Source organism: Sapajus apella, unplaced genomic scaffold (genome assembly GCF_009761245.1).
Source record: "Sapajus apella isolate SASKATOON/1434 unplaced genomic scaffold, GSC_monkey_1.0 scaffold3, whole genome shotgun sequence".
Taxonomy (NCBI): Eukaryota; Metazoa; Chordata; class Mammalia; order Primates; family Cebidae; genus Sapajus; species Sapajus apella.
The window spans coordinates 28365408-28389219 of NW_022436943.1; the positions used below are offsets into that span (position 1 = coordinate 28365408).

The following is a 23812-nucleotide window of genomic DNA, read 5'->3' on the forward strand; positions in this document are numbered from 1 at the left end:
CATATAGTAATAACATGAACAACCTTGAATCTACTATCCAAACAGAGAACCAGAACATCTATTTTTTATTGTTTTTTTTTTTTAACCAAAGGAACCATATGCAGAACCAGAACATCTAAGTATGTATTTTGCATTTCCCTGCACTTTCCTTGTTACATCCCTGTGTCTCTTTTACAGAAGTAATAAATGCTATGCTAAGTTTGCAGTGTAACTTTCTCTTTACTTTTTTTAAGGGACTTTGATAATTTGTTATTTACTCTACTAAATTTTTAAGGTTCTCATCCCTCTGATCTCCATCCCAATCCACTTTGAGATTCTTGGACTGGCCTTTTTTTTTTTTTTTTTTTTTTTTGACATTTGTTTAATGTGTGAACGCTGATCTAGTAATCTATCCATTTTCTTGTATTTGCTTCTGTAATGATTTGTACTTATTATTTTTATATCTGGTGCCTTTTATGTTTGGAACTAAACACAACCACCCACTACCTTTTGTTGTTTCTAACATTTGTTGACCTCTTAGTTATACCATTTTATTCACTGATGATTTTACAACCTGACTTTAGTCTTCCTCAACATCACAATTCCTGCCATCAAGTCTGAGTAATGTCAGCATTTACCTGAATAATCTATTTAGCACCCGCTCACTTCCTTAACTTTCTCTAATGTAGTGAGCTTTACCTCCAATTCTACTTTGGTCGTCACTCTCATGATCATACTTTACATTTAATTATCAGTAGAAATTGTTCTAGCTCTGAAATATTAATTTGAATACTATACTCTTGGACTCCATGATTGCACACTTTTTTTCTTATTGTTTCATTAAGTTATTTCTACTTCACTCGTTCTTCTGTCTCAGTAGAGATTGCTACTTTCTTGACCCCTTTATTTTCTTGATGTTAGCCTCTACCTTTCTTTATCATATCCAGAAGCTGAATCCATTCTCAGAAATATCCTCAATTCTCTTGCTACATTGTTCTTATTTTACCTATTTATCAAAGTTCAAATCTGAATCACTCTCTTTCTCTTGCAGAATGGTTTTTGGACCAGATTATCCAAATTCTCACTTGAGTCAAAATAATTAACCACTTAAAATTGAACAATAAAAAGTTACTTTTTTATTGAAAGCTGTGGAAAAAGAAAGTGATGTCAGTATCTAAGTATTCAGTTATCTAGCCTAGGTTTCAAGTGTTTTCAACTAGGTTTCAATATGCTTTCAACTGGGAATTGTCGTCTAGTAATAAATATGTGTTAATAGTTTCAAGTGGGCCATAGTTTGGCTGTGTGATAGCTGGAATTTTCTAAATGAATGGCATGAATACAGTAAATTCAACAGGGCATCCCCAGTTTTGCCTAGTTTATTAGAAGAAGCTGGGCTTCCACTGGTCTCTCTACAGTAGTGTATACCCTAGTATATAACATGAAAAATTATGAGTACTACCTCTTTGGCAGAGAAGAATAGAGATTTAAATAATGTTCACTAAGCTTTTTTATATTACTTCAACAGACAGTATTAACTAACAGTAGAAATCAAAGCATGTCTTCTGGCCAGGTTATGCTAACTAGTATAAAATAATCTTAGAATCATTGTGCATTTTAAAATGCACTCATTATTTAAACAAACATGTTTAGAATGGATATGTTACCCTTTATTAATATCTCTTTATTAAAATATACCCTTTTTTAAAAATAAATCTAACCTTTATTTTTTTTTAAATTTGCCTTTATACCCCAGTTATTTTTCTAGTACTTATCTCTGCTTAGAGCTATACACAACATATTAAAGAACTACTGACATCTGTGGTAGGCAGCTAGATTTTTATGTAAAATATCATGCAAGAGACAACAACTCAGCTGTATCTTAAAGAATATATAGGAATTATTTAGATTTATGTGGAGATAAGGTAGGATGTTGGTGACATTTTGAATAAATGTATGAGCAAAGTCACAGAAACAATAAATACCATATATTAGAATTGTTGTAACATTATTCACAAGGCAGGAAATAGCAAGAAATGAATCTGGAATGATAAAGAGTGTTCCAATTATGAGGAATCTTTTTTTCTTTTGTGAGAGGAAATCTCGCTATGTCGCTGACTTGAGTGCCAATGGCGTGATCTCGGCTCACTGCAACCTCTGCCTCTCGGGTTCAAGTGATTCTCCTGCCTCAGCCTCTCGAGTAGCTGGGATTACAGGTGCACACCACTGCATCTGGCTAATTTTTGTATTTTTACTAGAGCCAGGGTTTCACCATGTTGGCCAGACTGGTCTTAAACTCCTGCCATCAGGTGATCTGCCCGCCTTGACCTCCCCAAGTGTTGGGATTACGGGTGTGAACTACCACACCCAGCCTGAAGAACTGAAGAATCTTATGTACTCTTCATATATGTTAAGGAACCTAGATCAAAGACTGTAGGTGCTAGAAGTGCATTTAAGGGGTTTAATTAGGAATGGTGATAATAAGCTCATTCACTTTAGAGTACCTACCCAATGGGCTATGTGAATGATTGATTTGAAGAGAAAAAGACAAGGAAAAGAGAGACATGTAGTGGATGGAAGAAGAGAGAGAAAATAGTGGTTTTAATAAATTAAAATAAGCAATACTTGATAAATAATGGAATTTGGATTTTGAGAGAGTGCAAAAAGTCATGAAAAATTCCCAGTCTTATGGCTCAGATAACTAGATTCATAGGGTACCTTAACAGGGTCCAAGTGGGTTCTTAGGGGAGGAATCAGTTTAGGTGTGAGACAAGTTCAGTTTTGGAATTACTGAGAAAGCTAAGAGGAAATGTCTAGCAAGGAATAAAGTAAATAATTTTAAAACTTGAAGTCGCCTAAGCTACATAGAGTAATTTCAGAGTAAATTCACTACTAATGATAAGCAGTTGTAAAAATAAGGTGAAATCAATCAAAGAAACAACCGATAAATTGAGAGCTTAAAAGTTTTTCCCTGCCTGAGGAACATTAACAATGAGTGGCATATGGAGGAAGAGGAGCTTCTGATGCAAATAAAGAAGAATGAGAAAAGTGGGAATTTCAAGAAGAAAGTAATAATATCACAGCAAACATAATGAATGAAAAATTCCTGTTGGATATGTCAAGTAAGGAGTCATGGATGACTTTAGCTAGGATAATTTTAGAAGAATGGTGAAGGAGAAAAAAGGCAGATTGCAATAGCCTAAGTATGACCAGGAGATAAGAAAATGAACTTATCAAGGAAGTGTGAAGGAGAAAAATTAGATAACGATATGTGATATCAAAAGATATTTCTTTCCCATTGAGTAGGAAATATGTCCATGTAGTCACACACTGGAACAAAGGATGTTTTAGAGAAAGGTAAGTCAAAAATACTGAAAAAAGAGAATGATTGGAAGAAGAGTCTTAGGGGAGGTAGGAGGTAATCAGACTAAACACACAGATGGGTTTTGTGAACAGAAAGAAGCTATTATTTACCATTGAGACAAGAAGAAAATAGATGGGAGAAGTGAAGCTAAGTAAAAGGATGCTAATAGAGAGAAATCAAGTTTGGTATTAGACCAGTGTTAGTGTTTTAAGGACTATATGAGTAGAAAGATTGGTTACAAGGGAATCAGAGTGCTGTATGGGAGTGGTTCAGACGATCAATCACAGGGTGGGTGAGGATAGAAGAAAGGCAAACAGGGTGATATATACTGGCAGGAATTTATGGGACTTATGCCAGAGTAAAGGATTATTGAAGTCTTGAAAATCTAGAGATTGAGGTTCATGATTGATTGTTCAATGATTTTCTGCCCGTGCATTGAAATCTTCTAGCATTACCATGGTCAATTCCTAAAATTATCAATGACTAAGGGATAGTGATTGGAATTTGGATAGATAACAGCAAACTGTATTAATAATTGATGTTACTGCCAAGTGGAATGCTTAAGAGAAGTAAGGACTATGTCCATTATGATTGGGAATGTAATTGTCAGAAGTGTCTCTAGGGAGCCAACCACCCCTCCTTGATTCTTGGACTGTGAAACGTGAAAGAGTAAATAGCTTCTGCAGATGAAGGCTTCAATGGAAGCGGAGGTTACACAGTTAAGCTAAATGTTTAAGGCAGGAATATGCAGAAACCATCCTGCAGGAAGACTGATGTTTAAAGAAGTGTATTAATAATGGAATAAGGATTCTCAAAAATACAGCAAAGAATTAGAAGAGATAAAGAATGGTACAGAAGAGATCATAAGAAATGAAGAATTTAGGGAAAAGAAAATATCGGGGTCAGTGGGGATTGCCTTTTACTTGATAGCCAAGAATCACAGAGGTAAGATACTTAAGTTGAACTGATTAAATTTAAAAACTTCTAAGTTAATTGTCAGTTGTTTTGGTGCCAGAATGGGCTGAAGGTCTCTTCTGGAAAGGGTTGACCTGTATCCAGATTAATGATGAGGACTGCTATGGAGTTTGAAGAGAGGCAATGATGATTTTATCTCAAGATGGGCACTATAACTAGAACCCTGATTAAAGAAAGGATTCTGACAAAGCTAGTAGAGCCATGGTAAAGAATGAAAACAGTCTATGTTCCAGATTCCCTATGTGAAAGTTAGTACTGAGAGTCCTTAGTCAATGTGATCTAAGCCAATAACACACTTTCCCAACTACCATCATTTTTGACCTTAATTTCTCTGCATTACCATTCATCTTCTGTCCTCTTACAACTGTTTTGTTCTCCATCAAAACTAACTTCTATTTGTTTCTAACTCTGGCCTATCTTAGTTTCTCTGGAATTTTCCTGCATTTATTATTTCTTGTTTCTGTTGTATTTTAATCTTTCTTCCTTCACTGATTTTATCTCTCCACAAATTACTGTTGAATTTGTCTTAATAATATCTTCTTTCTGTTCTGCTACCCCTTCAAGCTAACCTGAGAGTGGTCTATTTCTCCCTCTTTTCACTTAGGTCAGATATCTTGAGTATGTATTTTTACATATGCTTCCTTCAATCCATTAGCTCATAAGCCTTAACCTTCTACAGTTTAACCTCTGCCCCCAGTGCTTTATTGATATACATCGGTTTTTGTATGTGTCTTTTTTTTTTTTTTTTTTGAAATGGAGTTTCGCTCTGCCACACAGGCTGGAAAGCAGTGGCATGATCTCAGCTCACTGCAACCTCCACCTCCAGGTTCCAGCGATTCTCCTGCCTCAGCCTTCCAAGTAGCTGGGATTACAGGCACCTGCCACCATGCCTGACTAATTTTTGTATTTTTAGTAGAGATGGGGATTTCACCCTTTTAGCCAGGCTGATCTTGAACTCTTGACCTCAAATGATCTCCCCATCTAGGCATCCCAAAGTGCTGGAATTACAGGCGTGAGCCACTGCTCCTGGCTCGTATGTGGTATTATTAATCATCTTTTCTTTGTTGTTGTTTATTTAGCTTCCCTAATGCAATATTATCCTGGTTCTTATTCTGCCCCTTTGCTGCTCTTTTGTCTCCTTCACATCATTCCTGTTTCTCAAGTCCTCATCTTTTGCACCATATGTTTTCTTATATTATTTTGCACCTATGACGTTGAACAAAACTTCTAGTATTCGGTATGATGCCTCTCATATAATTTGAACTCAATAAATATGTATTGAAATAATGCATGTATCTCTAATACACATTCCTCCTTTGAAGGCCAGATTTTTCTGTCTTATTAACATCTGAACAAGAACATTTTTTCATACATCAAAAATTTAAGTCCAAACCTGAATTCCCTAACTTTGGCCCCAAGAATTATTTAATTTCTGTTAATAGGTCATCATTTCATTTCTGAGGCTAAAAATTTAAAAGATTTTTTTAAATTTTTATGTTTAATTCATTTGGTGATTTGTCAAACATTATTGAGAGAAAAAACCACCTCTACTATCAAAGAAAACACCGTTCGGTGAAATTAAAAGACTTACAATAAAGAAAGTCCAGTTCAATTCCAGCCCAGAAAATATCAAATTATGTGAATTCCTCCAAATTTCTATAAGCCTTAGTTTGCTCATTTCTAAAGTGTGAGGGTTTGGATTATGTAGCTCCTGAGATTCCATTACCAACATTGTTTGTATGCTTCTGTACATTATATATGTTCTCTACATTTTATATATTTCGTATATTGTGATTTGTATTGTTTGTCATTTATACCTTCTTCTCTATTTATACCCTCATTACTAAAACAGAGAGCCTTTTCCTAATCTAGCTCATTCTCTGTGCTACTGCTGAATTATTATTCTTATTACTTGGAAATTACCATTGTTCAGAAGTTTTTTTTATTATTCTCATTGAAAATTAAGCTCTGTTTAAACTTTTTAACTCAGCACTAAAAATTGTCATAAACTGACTCTGATCTAGTTTTTTAACTAACATTTTATCATATTCTACTTTCTGTTATTTCTGGTATTTCTATTTGACTCTATTTTATCTTCCATCATCTCTCTGTTTGCTGTAATTTCCTCATCTGTTCATCCATGTTATTCATCTTTTCTGTTACAGTCTTTAACATATCAAGCAGACTTGTTTCAAACTCCCCATTTGATAGTTTTAACATCTATACCATATCTGAGTCTGCCTCTGTTGGTGGCTTTGTTCTTGACAGTAGGTATTATTTATCTTGCTTTTTTGTTTTTCCAATAATTTTTTTATTGAATATTGATATTATATCATCAGTAATAACTGAGGCAGGTAGCATTTATGCTTGAAAATGAGCACAACTTTTTTTCTGTTAGTTGGGGGGTGGGAAGCATTAAGCAATCTTCCGACTGCTACAACTGAGTATGAGATTTGGACTGGTATTATGAAGTGACAGCTACTGGCAGAAGGCTACAGTGCATATGAGGAATTTTGTTTTGCTGTTTTTACATGGATAGTAAAATGTAATACCCATTTCACTATCCATGTAAAAACAGAAAAACAAAAAGAACACTGGTGAATTGTTCAAAATTGATCAGTGAAACTGTTGAATCTCTATGCTAGTTTGAGAGCCATACCTCTTCAGGTATAATGATGTAATACTGATATAATGACATATTACTGATATAATACAATAGCAATTCATAATTCTGTTGTGTAAAGATAAACCTTTTAAAATGCTTGCTATTTTAGGGAATCTGGAAAGTAATAATGTAGGTCCAATACCTTGGTGGAATAACTTTAATTTCTTGCATTTGACAAATCATTATTAAACTTGAACATTCACTGAAAATGGGAACTACCTATTTCATAAAAATAAGAATTTTATAGGCAGTATGTCAAATTATCTCTCACTATTCTTAAAATTTATATTTTAAAGATGTATGAATTTGTTCTGTATTAATTATGCTGGGTAAATAATCCTGCTTATTTGTGGTTTTGTTTCTGTTTTTTTAAACAAAAATTAATTGACAATTAAAATTATAAACATTTAATACAATACTCAAAATATCTTCAAGATATTTCCATCTTATATGTTTTGTGTGTGTGTTTATTAATACAGTGTATGATATTGTTCAGTATTGTATTTGTCCCTAATTTTCTTGAGGAAATTGGGGTACTTGATCATTTCTTCATGCAATTCTCAATGAATATGTTTTTTAAATACCCCTGTAGATGGGAGAATACTTCTCTTTTTGATAATAAAATAACAGGCTTATGAGTAATACTAGTTTTTTTCTAGATAAATGATGTCTTGCTTTGTCTCATCAATATATATATGACACCTTTTAACGTTTTAGATTGTTATTAACTTGACTGACTCTAAATATTGTTGTTATTTTTGAATAAGCTTATTTACTTTTAATATAGTCTTTACATCTAAATCAACAAAAATATTCTGTAGAATAATGCTATTATGCCCAAGGAAATTAATCTTTCTCCAAAATAATGTAATATTCCTATTTGTGCACAATACCTATTTGCTTATTTACCATGATTTCTATGGCAAAAATTTTGTATCTTGTACTACTCTTAACATTAGAGACAATGCTAAAATAATGAGCTAGAATTTTTAAAAAGTTAATCTTGCACATTAGTGATGAACATGAAAATTATAATTCTAAAGTTGTCATATAATTACTTTATTTGTTATATTATAGAAATATGTATATATGCTATATTAATTACCCTAAAATGTTTTATTTTTAACGTTTCCTAGTATATTTTATTATATATTTATCCTTCAGTTATGCAGTTAATGCCCAGAAAATCTCTAGGCATTCAAGATATTTTAACAAAAGTATGTTTCTGCTGTTTTTTTTTTAACCTTTTTTGAGACAGGGTATTACTCTGTCACCCAGACTGGAGTGCAATTGTACGTTCATAGCTCTCTGCAGCCTCGACCTCTTGGGCTCTAGTGATGCTTTCACTTCAACCTCCCGAACAACTAGGACTATAGGAGTATGCCACCACACCCACTACATTTTTTGTATTTTTTTTGTAGATACAGGTCTCGCCATATTGCCAGGCTAGTCTCAAATCCCTAAGCTCAAGCAATCTGTCTGCCTCAGCCTCCCAAAGTGCTGGGATTACAGACATGAGCCACTGCGCCCGGCACTTCTGCTGTTAATCAGCCTATTCTGTACAGTATGGATATAAAGAAGTCACTCCTTGACCCAAACCTGAGACTATACTTGTCCTTCAGAGAGATATCCAATTTTTTAAAATTTAAGGTGTCAGCTTTATAAAGTAAAAGAATAATTCCTAAGTAGCTTTACTTTTTACAAGTTTACTTTTCAAGAAAACCTATTGCATTTACTTATGACATTTTTACAATATAAACATGAAATAAGTCTGATTTAATACAGACTAGGTTCTGGGTTACATATGGGGAAAATTTTCATTGATTTCTGAGTTTTAGTATTCTTAGTATTTATCATACCTGTAGAGATACTCTACATTGAGCTTACTTTGATCTGGGGTTGTATCATTGTGAAAGATATGGATGGATGGATGGATGGATGGATGGATGGATGGATGGATGGCAATAACACTGGGCTATAGACAAGAGTGCCCACTGATCTCTTCTTCCATGGTACCTTGCATACAAATCCTTTGTCTTTTCATTGAATTAGGAAACCTAAAGTACATAGCAAAACTGATAAAATAGTAGGAAGTTGCATCAAATACTTGGAAAATTCTTAAAGTATTTATATTTACCCAAAAAATGATTCAAAACTGGCAACTTCACTGGATAATTACAAAATTATTTTTCCCTTAGAAATGACTGAAAATAAATACTAAATAATTCTCTTTCAGTTTTAGATCTTATTGTGCATAAACATTGCTATTTAAAATGAAGACCTTCCAGATTGTTTTCTTTATTATTTTGGCCTATTGTCAGTTCATCCTCATCTCAAAATCTGCATATGCTAATAATGTGTTTTTAAGACTGGGTTGTTAACAATAGCATGTATTGTTGTAAAATTGTCAGTCAACAAATTAGTGGAGGGGCTAATACACAGTATCCTTTGTGAATGCATGCAGTTTAGAATAGCAACCACTAGCTAATGCTGGACAGTAGCCTAGATCCATTCAAGTACAAAAAAAATTAACTATAAATATAGATTAGAAAATATAAGCTATTCAAAAAGATGTAACAATGATAGATATTAAATCACTTTTAAAAGACAATGGAATTATTTACCTAAGAAAGATTTAAATTTACTGGTGAGGGGGCCCTGGCTTTTTCAGTGGCTTACCCTTTGCTAATCTGATCAAAACCATGGCCACCCTTCTTTGAATAATATTTTATATGCATAACATAAGGTACAGAGGAAACTACTTATATTGAAATAAGGACTTCAAGTTAAGAACCCCAAGTAGGCCCTAAAATATTTTGAACCCTGCAAGTGTTCATTATTTCCCACTTTTCAGCTGCCGCTATTCAAAATTAATTATTTATAAATTATTATCTTAAAATTAAAACTAATTTAGAATTTTGGTAGGAGTTTGTGAGTATTATATCTCAATCCCTTCAAGGTACCTGACATAAAACTGGGTAATTTAGGCACTGCTACTTTAAATTTTTATAGCAACAACATTGTGTCTAAGCTAGTCAGACCTATTTTTATCCAATTGTGGGAGCAGAAGCCTGTGTCAGCCTTCTCTATGTACTATCAAAGTTTCAAATGTGGTAGCCTTCTGTTTCCCTTAACCGTGTTGGGAAATTTGGGAAAATTTCTACCTTCTAGTGTGGTTCTTTTCATTTTTCATTTCTTAACCTGTTTTCATTTCACACCATGGCATTTATTTAATATATACTTTGTATTATGGAGAGGAAATATATAAATAAAATGTAAAAGATGGGTTAATTTTCAAACAACTTTTTTATAAAGAGATTTTTTTTGTAAGGGCTACTTCCTAAGGAGTGACCTCTGTGTTATAAATAATGGTTTCCTTTTGAGGACATAGGACATAGCACCGCATTTAAAAGAATTCTCTAGATTTCACTCATAATCATATTTTTCAGTTATTAAAAATAATTCTTCACTAATAAGTGAAATTGCATATCCTAACATTTACTTTACTTTCCACCTGGAAAAATTTCTTGATGGAACCAGAATAAATGAAATTGTGGATGAATAAATGAAGTATTAGTCTAACTTTCTGTTAAGGTAATTGTAGCTATTTCACAACATTTTGTTATATAATAGCATATTTATTATTAATGTAAAATAAGAACTTTTTAAAATAAATGTAAAGACAGTACTCTTAAAAATAGGTTTTATGCAATTTAGTTAATAATATAGAGAGAGATATACCCTTTGTTTCTGTTTATTGCGATGAAGATATATAAAGATGTTAGACTAAAAACATGTAGCAAACTACTGAACACACTTATTTCTAAGGAAAAATGTTCTTTTAAAATAGCTTTTCAGAAATGAAAAGACAACTATGATATTTACACTATGAGGTAACTTTTTCATTTCTCTTGCCATACTAGTAATTAAATATTTTATATGTGTTTACATTTAATGTCAGTTATTTTGACATGTTCTGGATGGACTTATATGAAAATACTAAACTTATCTTAGAAAGTTAATCACATGATAGTATATGGACTTAAAAGTATTTAGAAATGCTCGATTTCTGTGTTACCCTAGACTTTAAAATGTAAAATACTCAAGATATGGTGTACAATAAAGCCAGTATTCACTTTCTAAAGTCACCTAATCTAATGTCAACTAGTACAAAATTTTTTGCCATATAATTCATGACATTTGGGAAATTATGTCCTTTTTTTTCCTTATTTTTCTTTAATTGCTTGCATTTTTCATTATCTAAAATAAGGTTGAGATAACATAGGTAAAGTGGATGTCATTGAAACATTAGTTTTGAGGGAGACTAATGCTCTCTTGACTGTGTATAGTATATAAGCATTTCTATTTTTGTGGTTACAACAGGATGGTGAGGTAATAGTCTTTTTTGAAATATAATTATGCATATGTTTTACTTTTGAGTTCTGGAGCCAAAGCTAGTGCTTTTAAAGTTGTCTCCCAAATTGTGGGGCTGGTGTTAGAAAACATTTATTGATCATGTTAGATGTAAAAGTATTATGCTAGGTTCCAAGGATAGAAAGGTCAACAATGAGAGGTTGCTCAAATTTAAGGATACTTCCTTCAACAAGGATTAAGTTTTGGTGTTAGATTTATTTGTGGTCAAAGGATCATGTTGTTCCAGAATTATTATTTCAGTCAATACTCATTCTGAATCGAATCAGTTGGCATAGCTAATGTGCACTGAAATAGACAGCCAATTAACCAGTTCTCTACAGGGTGATTTTTCTTGTAGATTAAGGTTTAAATATGGCTACAGACTTCAAAGTCACCCTATTTTCTTATAACTTCGTCTTGATTCTTCCGTTTAAATGTTCAGGTATATAGTGTTTTCTGAAAGCCCTTTTATATCTTAGTTGGTATAGTAATAAACAGCTTCAGGTGCTACAGAATTAATGATTATATGGTTTTCTTCACTCTTGAAAATGTTAGGAAAGTCACTGAATTCTTTTAAAATAGAATAATTCACATATTTCACATAATCCATTTAGGGAATTCATTTTAGAAAGCAGGCAGTTTTGTTTGTTGTTTATTATAACTGAGCAACTGTTATCTTCACTGAGAATTACTTTGAAAGGCAGATTTTGTTTTTTTAGAAATTCATAAGTTTAGTTTGAAATTGCTCAGAATATGTTGGGAAAAAGAAAAAATTTACATACTCCAAAATTTTAAACAATTACCTTTTTCAAAATCAGTTTGATGCATCATAACCAAATAGCAGAAGGGCACTAAAGATCAACTGAGCTGCTTTTTGACTAACATTTCAGGGATTGTGAAGCAGCAGATAGACAGCCATATCACAGATCCAGATCAACAGAACAACAGCCTCTCCTTGAGCGGACCACCACCCGCTCCAGATCCACTGAACGTCCTGATACAAACCTCATGAGGTCGATGCCTTCATTAATGACTGGAAGATCTGCCCCTCCTTCACCTGCCTTATCGAGGTGAAAGATAAATCAATCAGACTAACTTCCCCTTTGCTCCACTAGCACACCATTTTATTTTCCCAGCAGCTAAATGGTCTCTTCTGTCATCTTTGGCTGATCACTAGTAACAATCGATACTAACCTTTTCAATGTAAACACACTATTTATATTCAGTGGATATAAAAGTGTGTGGCTACCATTGTAATCTGTTTATTGACTGTCCTGACTGCATTTGTTTTGTGATTTCTCATTAATCAGGAGCCCTGGGTAAATTCCCTCATTAACTGTCATCTTCTACTACAGAATGAGAAACTATCTGTGTCCATTACACATCACTTTTCAAATCATCGTAATGTTTATAAATAAAACTAGATTTTTTAGTTTCTTTCTATCAATACCAATATCATGTATTAACCAGTATTTTGTTTAGTTGAATCTTGAATTGTTCAGGGATTTATTTGTACTTTCATGAGATGTTTTCTAATGAGGAGGTATTTAATATAAGCCTGAGTAAAAATCTCTGGATCAAGGGAGAAAGGTTAGTGTTAAAAGTTTGAAATCTGGTAGAAAGAAAAGTAGTACCTTTTCTTTCTTGAGCTGCAAAATTCTCCTCTTGCTTTCATATGGATAGAATGCTAATTTACATTAATAATTCCATGGATTTTACTATAGAGTTTGTGTGCATGTATGTGTATGTATGCATATTACACCAAAAATAAACATCTTTTGCTATTTAGTCATTCAAATATCCATATTTTGTCCAGTTTTCCTAACCTTTTAATCTGCAGCTAAACTTCCTTTTGAATTGTACTTATACAGCTATCATATGAACCAAATGTAGTTATTAAAAATATATAACTCATTGTACTGAAAATGAATATTAATGGTGTATCTTTAGGTCTCATCCTCGTACTGGGTCTGTCCAGACAAGCCCATCAAGCACTCCATTGGCAGGACGAAGGGGCCGGCAGCTTCCACAGCTTCCACCAAAGGGAACATTGGAGAGAAGTAAGTTTTATTTCTAATTATGTCATTTAGGAAATACACATGGAAGCTAAGGTGAATCAAGATTTTCTTACTACCTTTGTGTTAATTTTCTTCTTTTGTTAATTGTATGCCTTGTCTGTATTTGATAATAGTTATATTTATAAATATTATGTATCTTTGCATAAAAATTTGCAATAGTTCCAGGTAAAATAAGGTATCTTTATTGCTCTTGCACATTTTAAAATTTAAGTAAATGCATCTTAAAAACTAAACATAATACTCTTAAATAAGCAGTTGGATAATATTTCTTTGCTACAACTAAGTTTATGTAATTGTTGATAGTTATATAAAGTTTATTAGTAACTAGCCAAATCAATTTTCACACACTGCAAAGGACTGGTTAGCTGATGCACAACAATGGTGATCCTTCTCAAAACTGGAGAACAAGAAAAAGGTAATCATGAATATACAATGAAAGATGCATGTTGTACTGATGTTTTTATTAATTTTACATTTTTGCATAAGAAGCACTATTTGCTGACACACACATGAACATACTTCCCAAACATCTATAAATTTTTGGATAAAGAAACTTTTAAAGCATGGATAACTGAATATAATGATTTTAAGATCATTTTTAAAATGATCCCTTTATTTGGTAACTGGATGTGCTTTGCAAATATACATATATATTTAAATATTTAACTTTTCTCTAGTAGATAATACATTCTGTGCCTTTGGAAATTTCTGTTGTTTTTAACCCCTGTGCTTTGGTTCCCTTTTTTGTTTTGTTTTGTTTTGTTTTTTGATTTTGTTTTTGTTTTTATTTTGTTTTCCCTAGACAATGGAGTCAAGGAGATAGAACCTTATGAAGGTCTGTACATAAAGGAGGGTTTGTTTTATGCTAACAGCCTTTTGGGGGGCTAGTAAGCAAAAATAAACCCAACTGCAATTGATGTCCCTTCATTGTATAGACATATACAGTAAAATTATTTTGTTTTATGATATCTGACAAATATTCAACCTTTTTTTAACTTGGAAATTATACCAAGGAGTTAAATTTCTTTGATTCATCAAGTAAGAATGCAGAGTTTAACTTCTTTTAAATGACCAGATAAAATGTTCTCTTTCATAAAATTTTCGTGTACCTTGTAACCAGAATACTAGTTTTGGAGTAAGACTTTAATCAAAGATGTCAATTGCAGTCTGCGTTTACATCATTGAGGATGTACACATAGTGTAGTTCTATTTATCATCATATATTTCATTTTGTATTTATGATGATATTTTTAATATTAAATTTGGCTTTCTAGGAAAGAAAGTTGTTGAATTAGATAGTGTTTGTCATTTGTGTTTTCAACATCATTTTTCATGTTGTAGTAAGACTCTGTATGTCAGAGTTAAATATAATATAGTTTTATCATCAAACACTGTGACTCAGAAAAAAATATTGAATGGTAATATATGGAGTGTCATACATTTGCTAGATCAATACAAAATCCTCTACCAGTTATGGAAATCTGAAATTAACTTTGTATCTTTAAAAACTTTTGATTGTTTACTGATGAATCTCCAGCACATAGAATACTGCCTGGCACATTATAGACCCTCAATAAATCTTTGTTGAATGAATGCATGAAATATTTATTTAAAAAGGGAAAAGCTATCTCAAATAGTATACAAAGAATCACTAAAATAATCTTGTCATTTTATATATGTTTATATTAAAATTCATATTTCTGTAACCTATTTGTAACAAATTTGTAAGTGTGCTGCATTTGAGCAGCAATATTTTTATAGTCTTATATAACTTGTTGATATAAGTTGTGTTCTTATTAACTGGATGATGGTCAACTTCTGTTTTGCGGTTCTTTCTATTTATAACTACCATAATTTTGAACAATCCAGTGCTATTGTGACTGATAGTCTATTACGCTGCATGATAAAAAGCATTCACAGCATTTGTATAGCTCTTAATTATTTGCATAAGATTGAGGGCATATAATTTTAAATTACTTTTCCTAAGGAAAGTTTAGTAGTATTTGTGGAACTTTTTGTCTCTTTGATATTTTTAAAGGTAGAGTTTCAACATCATTTATTGTCATACAAAGTCAGAAACCATAGTCTACACACATTTTTAATTGAATTTTTAATGTCTTTTGTAGCAACGGTCTATTGAAATATAAGTAGCTCTATTTTGTGTAATAATAAATATACCAGGAAACAGAGCCTATTGTTAATACCAAAAGTCATGGTTGATGAAGTTTCTGATGGGTTTCTCAACAAAGATTCTCTTTTTTGTTTTTTCCTCTATAAAATTAATTAAAACCACAATTTTCCTTTAAAGTCCCCAATTGTGAGTTTTCCATTTTTTTTATTTCATAAAACAGGAGCCAAAACCTCCCTTATCCTTTTTAGTATGAAATAAAAGGGGTTTTGTTTTTTAGTTTTGTTTTACATGAAAGTATGGATGATTTTTAAAAGTGTTTTCATAAATGTTGATATCGAAACTTCAGTAGATTATGTAATTTTTTAGTTTTAACGAAGATATAGAATATCTCTTTTAGAAATCTTCAAGTTCAGTTAATCTTTAGTAACACAAAATAGACTATCAGTAGATGGTCTAGATCAGATTAGATGGTCTAGATCAATTTATGTTTGGATTATCTCCTGAAAAGTTAATTGTGAGAAGTTGTAATTTAATGGCATTATTTTAGAATTAAAGTATTGAAATATTTATTTTCAAATCCTTTCCAATAGCCAAAATATGAGCAAGTCATGATTTAACTCTTTGTGATTTTGATTATTTTATATTTTAGTCTGTTATATATTTAGCCATTTCTCTTTGCTTAGAACCAGAGAAATAAAATAAGAACTATTATAGAAAGTACAATGTACTAAACAACTATAAGGCACTTTTATTTTTTTTTTCTCTAACTTTTATGTACTGCCATTTTGTGAAAAGAACATTTATAATGTCATTTTCTGTTTTTCTAGAAGAAAAGTTATATAACGTTATCTTTTAGTAATAAACAAAGTTTATAGATATTTTGCCTACTTTACCCAGTTACCCACATATTACAGATATTTTAAAAGTCACAATTTCTCTTTTACAAATCATAGTCATCATAAAAGCAGACAATGTGAGAATTAACCAGTAAATTTATTTACTTTTCTATAGCATGTCAGAAACTTATTAACAGTAATCTATTGGGCTAGGTTCAGTGGCTTACCTGGCACACACCTGTAATCCTATTACTTTGGGAGGCTGAGGCGGGTGGATCTCTTGAGCTCAAGAGTTCAAGACCAGGCTGGGCATCATGGTGAAACCTCATCTCTACAAAAAATACAAAGTTAGCCAGGCATGGTGGTGCACATCCACAGTCCCAGCTACTCTGCAGACTGAGGTGGGAGGATCACTTGAGCCCAGGGGACATAGGTTGCAGTGAGCCGTGACTGTTCCACTGCACTCTAGCCTGGGCAACAGAGACTTTGTTTCTAAATAAATAAATAAATAAATATTGGTCTCCTTATCATTATGAATAATTTAGAAATTTTTATTTGTTTAGTTTCATTGAAGAGTAACCTATTTGGTCTTAATGTTTTCCTTTACTCTTGTTTGTGCAAGAGCAGAAGTTAATGAAGAAACTGAGCGTATGGAAGAGCAGGGGGGAGAAAAGCAGGGAGAAGAGGTCAAGGCAGGTCTGTGTACCTAAAATAAATAAGTGAATGTTTTCAAGTATGACCTTTCAATTTTACATAAGACTTTAGGCTCCAAATTTATAAATGAACAATGAAGAATAGATTGTTTTTCAGCACTAACTTTAAGATAAATTACCTAATTTTATTAATGAATAGGTATTACTTAAGCTGTTTAGGCAATGTATCAAAATATTTAATTTACCCAACTGGCTGAATATTTTCTCTGATGTTTAAATCAAACTAGAATTAATAGATAGTGCCCCTGACCAAGATATACACCTAACCTTTATCCAGCTTTACATTCACCTTTTTTGTTTATTCAAAAAGATTTAATGAGTACCTACTAGAAAACTGTGTTTTATCATGTGTTATGCTGAGTAAAGGTTTGTTGAAGCTTTAGCTCCTTCTGCCATGGATTTTGAATCTAGTAGAAGCAAATTATAAAGAAATACCACCATGGCATGTATGTACCTATGCAACAATCCTGCAGGATGCAGGACGTGCACATGTACCCCAGAGCCCAAATACAATTAAAAAAAAAAAAAAGAAAAGAAATATAGAACAGAATATAAATTCCATTAAAATGTTTATAGACCATGATCAATTTTCCATTAAATTTTTTCCTAAAATAAAGCAATTAACTATAGATTTCTCTTCTTCATCCCACTTCAGTATTACTCTAACATTTATTGTCAATTGTAATTTCTCCCCATCTTTCTAAATGAAATGCATACCTTTTATTGTTGTTATTTTTAAAGTCCCTATTATGTTTATGTATCATAACGTTTAATGCTCTTGAAAGGATTTTAGAACTTAAAAGATTCTGGCCTGGCCAACATGGCAAAACCCAGCCTCTACTAAAAATACAAAAATTAGCTAGGCATGGCAGTGGGTGCCTGTAGTCTCAGCTACTTCAGAGGCTGAAGCAGAGGAATCACTTGAACCCAGGAGGCAGAGGTTGCAGTGAGCCAAGATTGTGCCACTGCACTCCAGCCTAGGTGACAGAGTGAGATTCCATCTCAAAAAAGTTAAAACACTGTATAATCAGTAAATCAGTGTATTTGTATATACATCTTTTATCAAATTTTCACTATTTTTATTTGAAACTCAGAACTGAATCCTAATCTTACCAAGTTGTCAAGTTTTTTAAATTGTGACTTTCTTTGAACAATGCAAAATATCTTTAATTTTATCAAGTGTTTAACTGACTGCTTTTTATTTATGAATAATAGAGTGTACTTTTTGTGCCTTTTTTTCTCTGCTTACCATGGTGTGAAAGCAATGCTATTATGTATATTGTACATGAGATATGTTTTCATGGAAGCATTCTCTCAGTGGAGTTTTTAGTTTTACAACTGAAAGCATATGAAGCTACTAGAATTGCTCATTTTCAGTAACTTTTTAATGTCGTAAAGGTGACAGATATCATCAAAGTACATCTGATAATGGAAACAGGCAAGTTTAATTGCATATTTCTAGACATGTAGAATTGCTTTCATTCTGAATAGCTGGTATCTAACTTCTGGAATGTCATCCTTCTTCCATTTTCCTGGAATAATTTAGGAATCACATTTTTATGGAATTCTATAAGAATGAATTTCACTTTAGCTGAGCTGTTAAGTTAATGTTTTTCTATTAGTTCATTCCTCTGTATCTCATATAGTCCATACAAACACTGAGGCCTTTCACACCATTAATTGTCTTCCACATTAAAGTCATTTTTTAGGATAGCATTAGTTTGGGGACTTCAGGAATAGTTAATAACACTTTTATTTATTTTAAATTCATTAAGATAAAGAAGCCCATGTGCTGAACCAGTTTGTTGCTGGTGTTTTATTCTCAAAAGTAATTAGTAAGTTGCACCAATTTTTTAATTAGCATAAAAACATCTATACTATAAAAATGATTTTTCATTTCTTATGCTTGTTTTTATTACTTTTCCTATGAGATAGGAAGTGTATACATTTCTCTTATACTTATTATTATGGAGTGTCATGTGTAATGCATGGATTTGTTTCCCTGTTGTGTGATTTCATCTTTTTTGATGTGCTTGGTTTTTATTTTGGTTGTTAATGACCTTAATCATTAATCACTATTGTCTGTTTTCAATATTATAAAGACAATGAGGGAGAAACACCAACCCCACCTAATAATGGGAAAAAAGGCAAGTCTTAAAATGAAGTTTATGGTACCTTTCTAGATCTTAGACACTCCATATTGGCAATTGTAATACACTTGAATATACATTTTTAAATAAGCACAAATATTAGTCCTAATTTAAGTTATTCAGTATTTAAAATATCATATTCTTTTTAATTTCTGAATATGAAATTAGTCTTTAAAATACGTTTAATGATTATGGTACAGTTCTATTTTACTGCAATGTAATGGCATTAAAATGGTAATATTTACTTTGTTGAGGGATAGGATTCTGAGGAAGATACTAGTGGTAATGTTATACATTTACAGAATCACAGCATGGATTTTTTAATCCAGAAATTGTTTTAAAATTGAATTATTTTAAAATATTTTAATGTAGAAGTTTAAAGTAGAAAATGAGACAAATTTAATCATAAGTTTAGCAATAATATTAAATGAAGATTTATAGTATTTGTAGATGTTTCCATGAATTAATATTCCCTGGGAAGTAAAATGATGATTGATTTTAATACTGAGATTTGATTTTCCTGTAATTATTGCTGACTTAATTCTATAATCTACCATAACATAATTCTATCAAAATAGGACTGTGTATGTTTTATAGTAATTGATAATCAACTATGACTACATATGTTGATTTAGAATATCAGTCTTTTAAAATGGTTATATCAAAAAAGTAACATCCCTTTCTATATCATAAAATTTGGCCCATTAGTGTGCCAAATGAAGAAATGAGCAGTTTTATACTTTATTAATTTCACTTAAATGATTTTTGGCCTTGAATATATTCCTCCCTGTCTTCGTCTTTTATAAAGAATGTCTACAGTATTATTTGTAAGATCTAATTAACACTAAAATATAGCTTTGTTAATTATTAATTAACATATATGCTAGAATATGATTTAAAAGATAATAATGTAACAAAAAATACATAAAGTTAAATCATATAAATATGAATAGTGTTCATAAGGCAATAAACATTTAAATGAGTCCTCAGTGTGTATTTACGTATTTGTCATTGTTATCTATTCATGATCACCTTGATTTTTTATTAGTACCTATGAAAGGAAATGTTGATTTATACTTAAATATATACCAGTGATCTGAAATAATAAATATATCTTCCTAAATATTCAACAAGCTTTGAGAACTTTTAATGCCCTTTTGTATTTAAGTGCATTTAAATGTGTCAAGATTATATCTTTCCACATGAAGTAACTAGGCTAAAGATTTTAACTAACTGAAGAAGTATTATCATAGTTTTTTTTTTTGTCTTCTTGACCTCTGGTTGTCCATGAATACTTTCATATCTTTTACCCTCAGACTGTTCTGCTTTCTTGTTATTGCCTGTGGTCTTGCATGTGCAGTCACCCCCACAGATTCTTCATGCCCCCTGCACAGACAAACCAGTTTACTAAAACAGTGGTACTGTAGGCAGAATGACTAGGGTTTATCACTCAAATCAGTCTCCCTGAAGGCTCAGAGGTTAAGGTTTTTCAAAGATAGTTTGGTGGGCATGGAATAGGGAATGGGGAATGTTGATTAGTTGCAGATGAAATCATAAGGGTAGGGAAAATGGTTCTTATGTGCTAAGTTAGCCTCTGGGTGGGGGCCACAGGATGTGGATTTAGTCATCAGTCACACGTCTGGGTGGAATCAGTCAGTCTACAGGAGTAATTGGGGAAGTTACAAATCTTGTGACCTCTGGAACAATGGCTGGTTATTATACAGTATAAGTCTGCATTTTAGCAGAAGTCAAGCCCATCTTATAATCCTAACCTTATGTAAAACCTTTCATTGGTTTTACAAAGGCAGTTTTGTTTTGAGGAAGGGCTGTTTTATCCTTGTTTTAAAGTTAAACTATAAATTAAATTTGTCCCACACGCAGGAATGACTCAAGACAGTTGGGAGGTTAGAAGCAAGATGGGATCAACTGTGTCAGATTTCTCCCTCGCTCTCTTTTTTGTTTTTGAGACAGGGTCTTCTTTTCCAGGCTGGAGTGCAGTGATGCAGTCTCAGCTCACTGCAACCTCTGCCTCCCAGCTCAAGCAATTCTCCTGCCTCTGCCTCTTGAGTAGCTGGGATTATAGACACCTGTCACCACGCCCAGCTAAGTTTTGTATTTCTAGTAAAGATGGGTTTCACCATGTTGGTCAGGCTGGTCTCAAATTCCTGACTTCAAGTGATCTACCCACCTTGCCTTGGCCTCCAAAAGTGCTGAGATTACAAGTGTGAGCCACTGCCTCTTATTTCTCTTAATGTCTTGATTTTGCAAAGGCAGTTTCACATGTAAAGTTTTCTAGTAACAGATTATTGGAACCTCAGTTATACATTTGTTTTGTTTGGTTTTTCTTTTTGCTGCCCCCCCATACATTTGTTTTTATACACATACTTATAAATTTGTTTTTTATCATTTATATGAAATCCTCTCCACTGAAAAACATCACTATTGCTATGTAAATCAATCCAACATATCATAGAGTTGAACCTAGAAGTTAACAAATTTGTAAGATGAGAACTCTGTACATATTTTACATATGCCAACTTGGTTTTACTTGGCTTAATCTTTTGATTATTTACCTGTAATTAAGATTTAGTTATTCAGTTTGTCCTTTTGCTATCTTCTTCTGAGAGAATGGCTTTTTATTTACAGTTTATTTATATATCACAATGAAGTTCATGAGCAAGTTTAAGGGAAGACATTGTTTTCTTAATTGATTAAAGCATATTGTGATATGTTAAGGTATATTGTTATAGTAGGTGCAGTCAGAAAGACAATTGGGGCTAGAAGGGTGTCATATATGTGGACTTATAGATCATAGTTAGGATTTTGGTTTTTAAAAATGTAAAATTGGTAGGTTTGGATTAAAGTGACACGATATCATTTTTTTAGTAAGATGATTTAAATTGCTGCATTGAGAATAGCCTAAAGAATTAAGATTGCAAACAGGGGCCGGGCGCGGTGGCTCACACTTGTAATCCCAGCACTTTGGGAGGCCTAGGCGGGTGGATCACGAGGTCAAGAGATCGAGACCATCCTGGTCAACATGGTGAAACCCCGTCTCTACTAAAAATACAAAAATTAGCTGGGCATGGTGGCGCACACCTGTAGTCCCAGCTACTCGGGAGGCTGAGGCAGGAGAATTGCTTGAACCCAGGAGACAGAGGTTGCGGTGAGCCGAGATCACGCCATTGCACTCCAGCCTGGGTAACAAGAGCGAAACTCCGTCTCAAAAAAAAAAAAAAAAAAATTGCAAACAGGAAGCATTCTTAGAAAGTTTTTCACTAACCCAGCAAAAAGATGATAGTGGCTTAGACCAGAGTTACAATCGTATAAGCAGTTGGATTCTGAAAAGATGTTGAAGATAGAGCCAACAAAATTTCCCAACAAGGTAAAAGAGAAAGGAAGATTCAATAAAAACATTCACATTTTTAGCCTGAGTAGAAAAATAATGGAGTTTCTATTAACTGATACAGGGAAATACCTGAGAAGAATAGATTGAGTGGGAATATCAGCTGCTCAGTTTTGGATATGATAAGTTAGAGATGCTGTTAGACATCCAAGTGAAGATGCCAAATTGGCCGTTTTAAATATGGTGGACTGTAGCTATAAGTCTGGGACTCATCCTTATAAAGAGGTATTTACCACTGTAAGACTGGTTATCAAGAGGACAAGTGAATACGTGTAGGTAGATAAAGAAGAGTTCCAAGGAGTTTAAGCTGGACTGCTTTGGTATTTTGAAGTTGGGAAGATGAAGCAGCCAGAGACGGAGAAAGTGGGAGAAGAGGAACAAGTTAAGAAATTACTTGAAGGAGAGAATTATCAAGAATATGAAATGATCACCAGACTTAGCAAGTAAGAAGTCAGCATGTTGACCTTCATTAAGAGCAGTTTCAGTGGAGTGATAAGGGCTAAAGGACAGATTTGAGTGGATTCGAAAGAATGGAAACAGCAAGTGCAAACACCTTTGAAAGAGTTTGGCTGTAAAGGGAAGAAAGGAAAAAATATCTAGAGCTGTGAGAAGAGGTAGAAGAAACAGAATACATGAAGGAAATGTGGGAAACTGTGTTCCCTTGGCTTCTGCTGAATCCAGGTCTGCCACTTTACTATGTAATGCCGTGTGGCCCCAAACCATTTGCCTGTAGTTTACCAAGATATCTGTCACTGTTCTGTGACTTAGCTCCTTGATTTTGAATCAAAGATTTTTAGATTTGGAAGGTACATTATAAATCTTTTGATAAAACTACTTCCCCTTATAAATAAAAGAGGATAATTGTGGAGGATAACTACCTTTCTTCATTCCACATAATAGCAGATCTCTAGACTGTTAATCTCATGTGTTGATATACCATGCCTCTTCACAGTGTTCTATAACACTGTTCTAGCTTGTGTTTTCTTTGCATGGACTTCAACGATTTTTTAAAATTTTCATGTTAGCTAAAGATTCAAAAGAGTTTGAATTTTAGACATTAGCTAAAATTTTAGACATTAGCTAAAGTTCAACCAATATCTGCTGT

The 23812-nt window shown here is 32.7% G+C and overlaps 1 protein-coding gene across 50 annotated transcripts in view; it reads left to right on the forward strand.

The window, feature by feature from the left end:
- RIMS2 (regulating synaptic membrane exocytosis 2) overlaps positions 1-23812 on the forward strand; it is a 692961-nt gene that overhangs the window by 447009 nt on the left and 222140 nt on the right. For 23 of the 50 annotated variants that reach the window (XM_032246171.1, XM_032245897.1, XM_032245911.1 and 20 more), the window contains 2 exons: positions 12284-12463; positions 13344-13453. In XM_032246171.1, coding sequence (XP_032102062.1) covers positions 12284-12463; positions 13344-13453 — 290 coding nt within the window. Of the gene's footprint in view, positions 1-12283; positions 12464-13343; positions 13454-14273; positions 14307-23812 lie in introns of all 50 variants that reach the window. The other 27 variants (XM_032245837.1, XM_032245921.1, XM_032245944.1 and 24 more) reach the window with 3 other exon arrangements.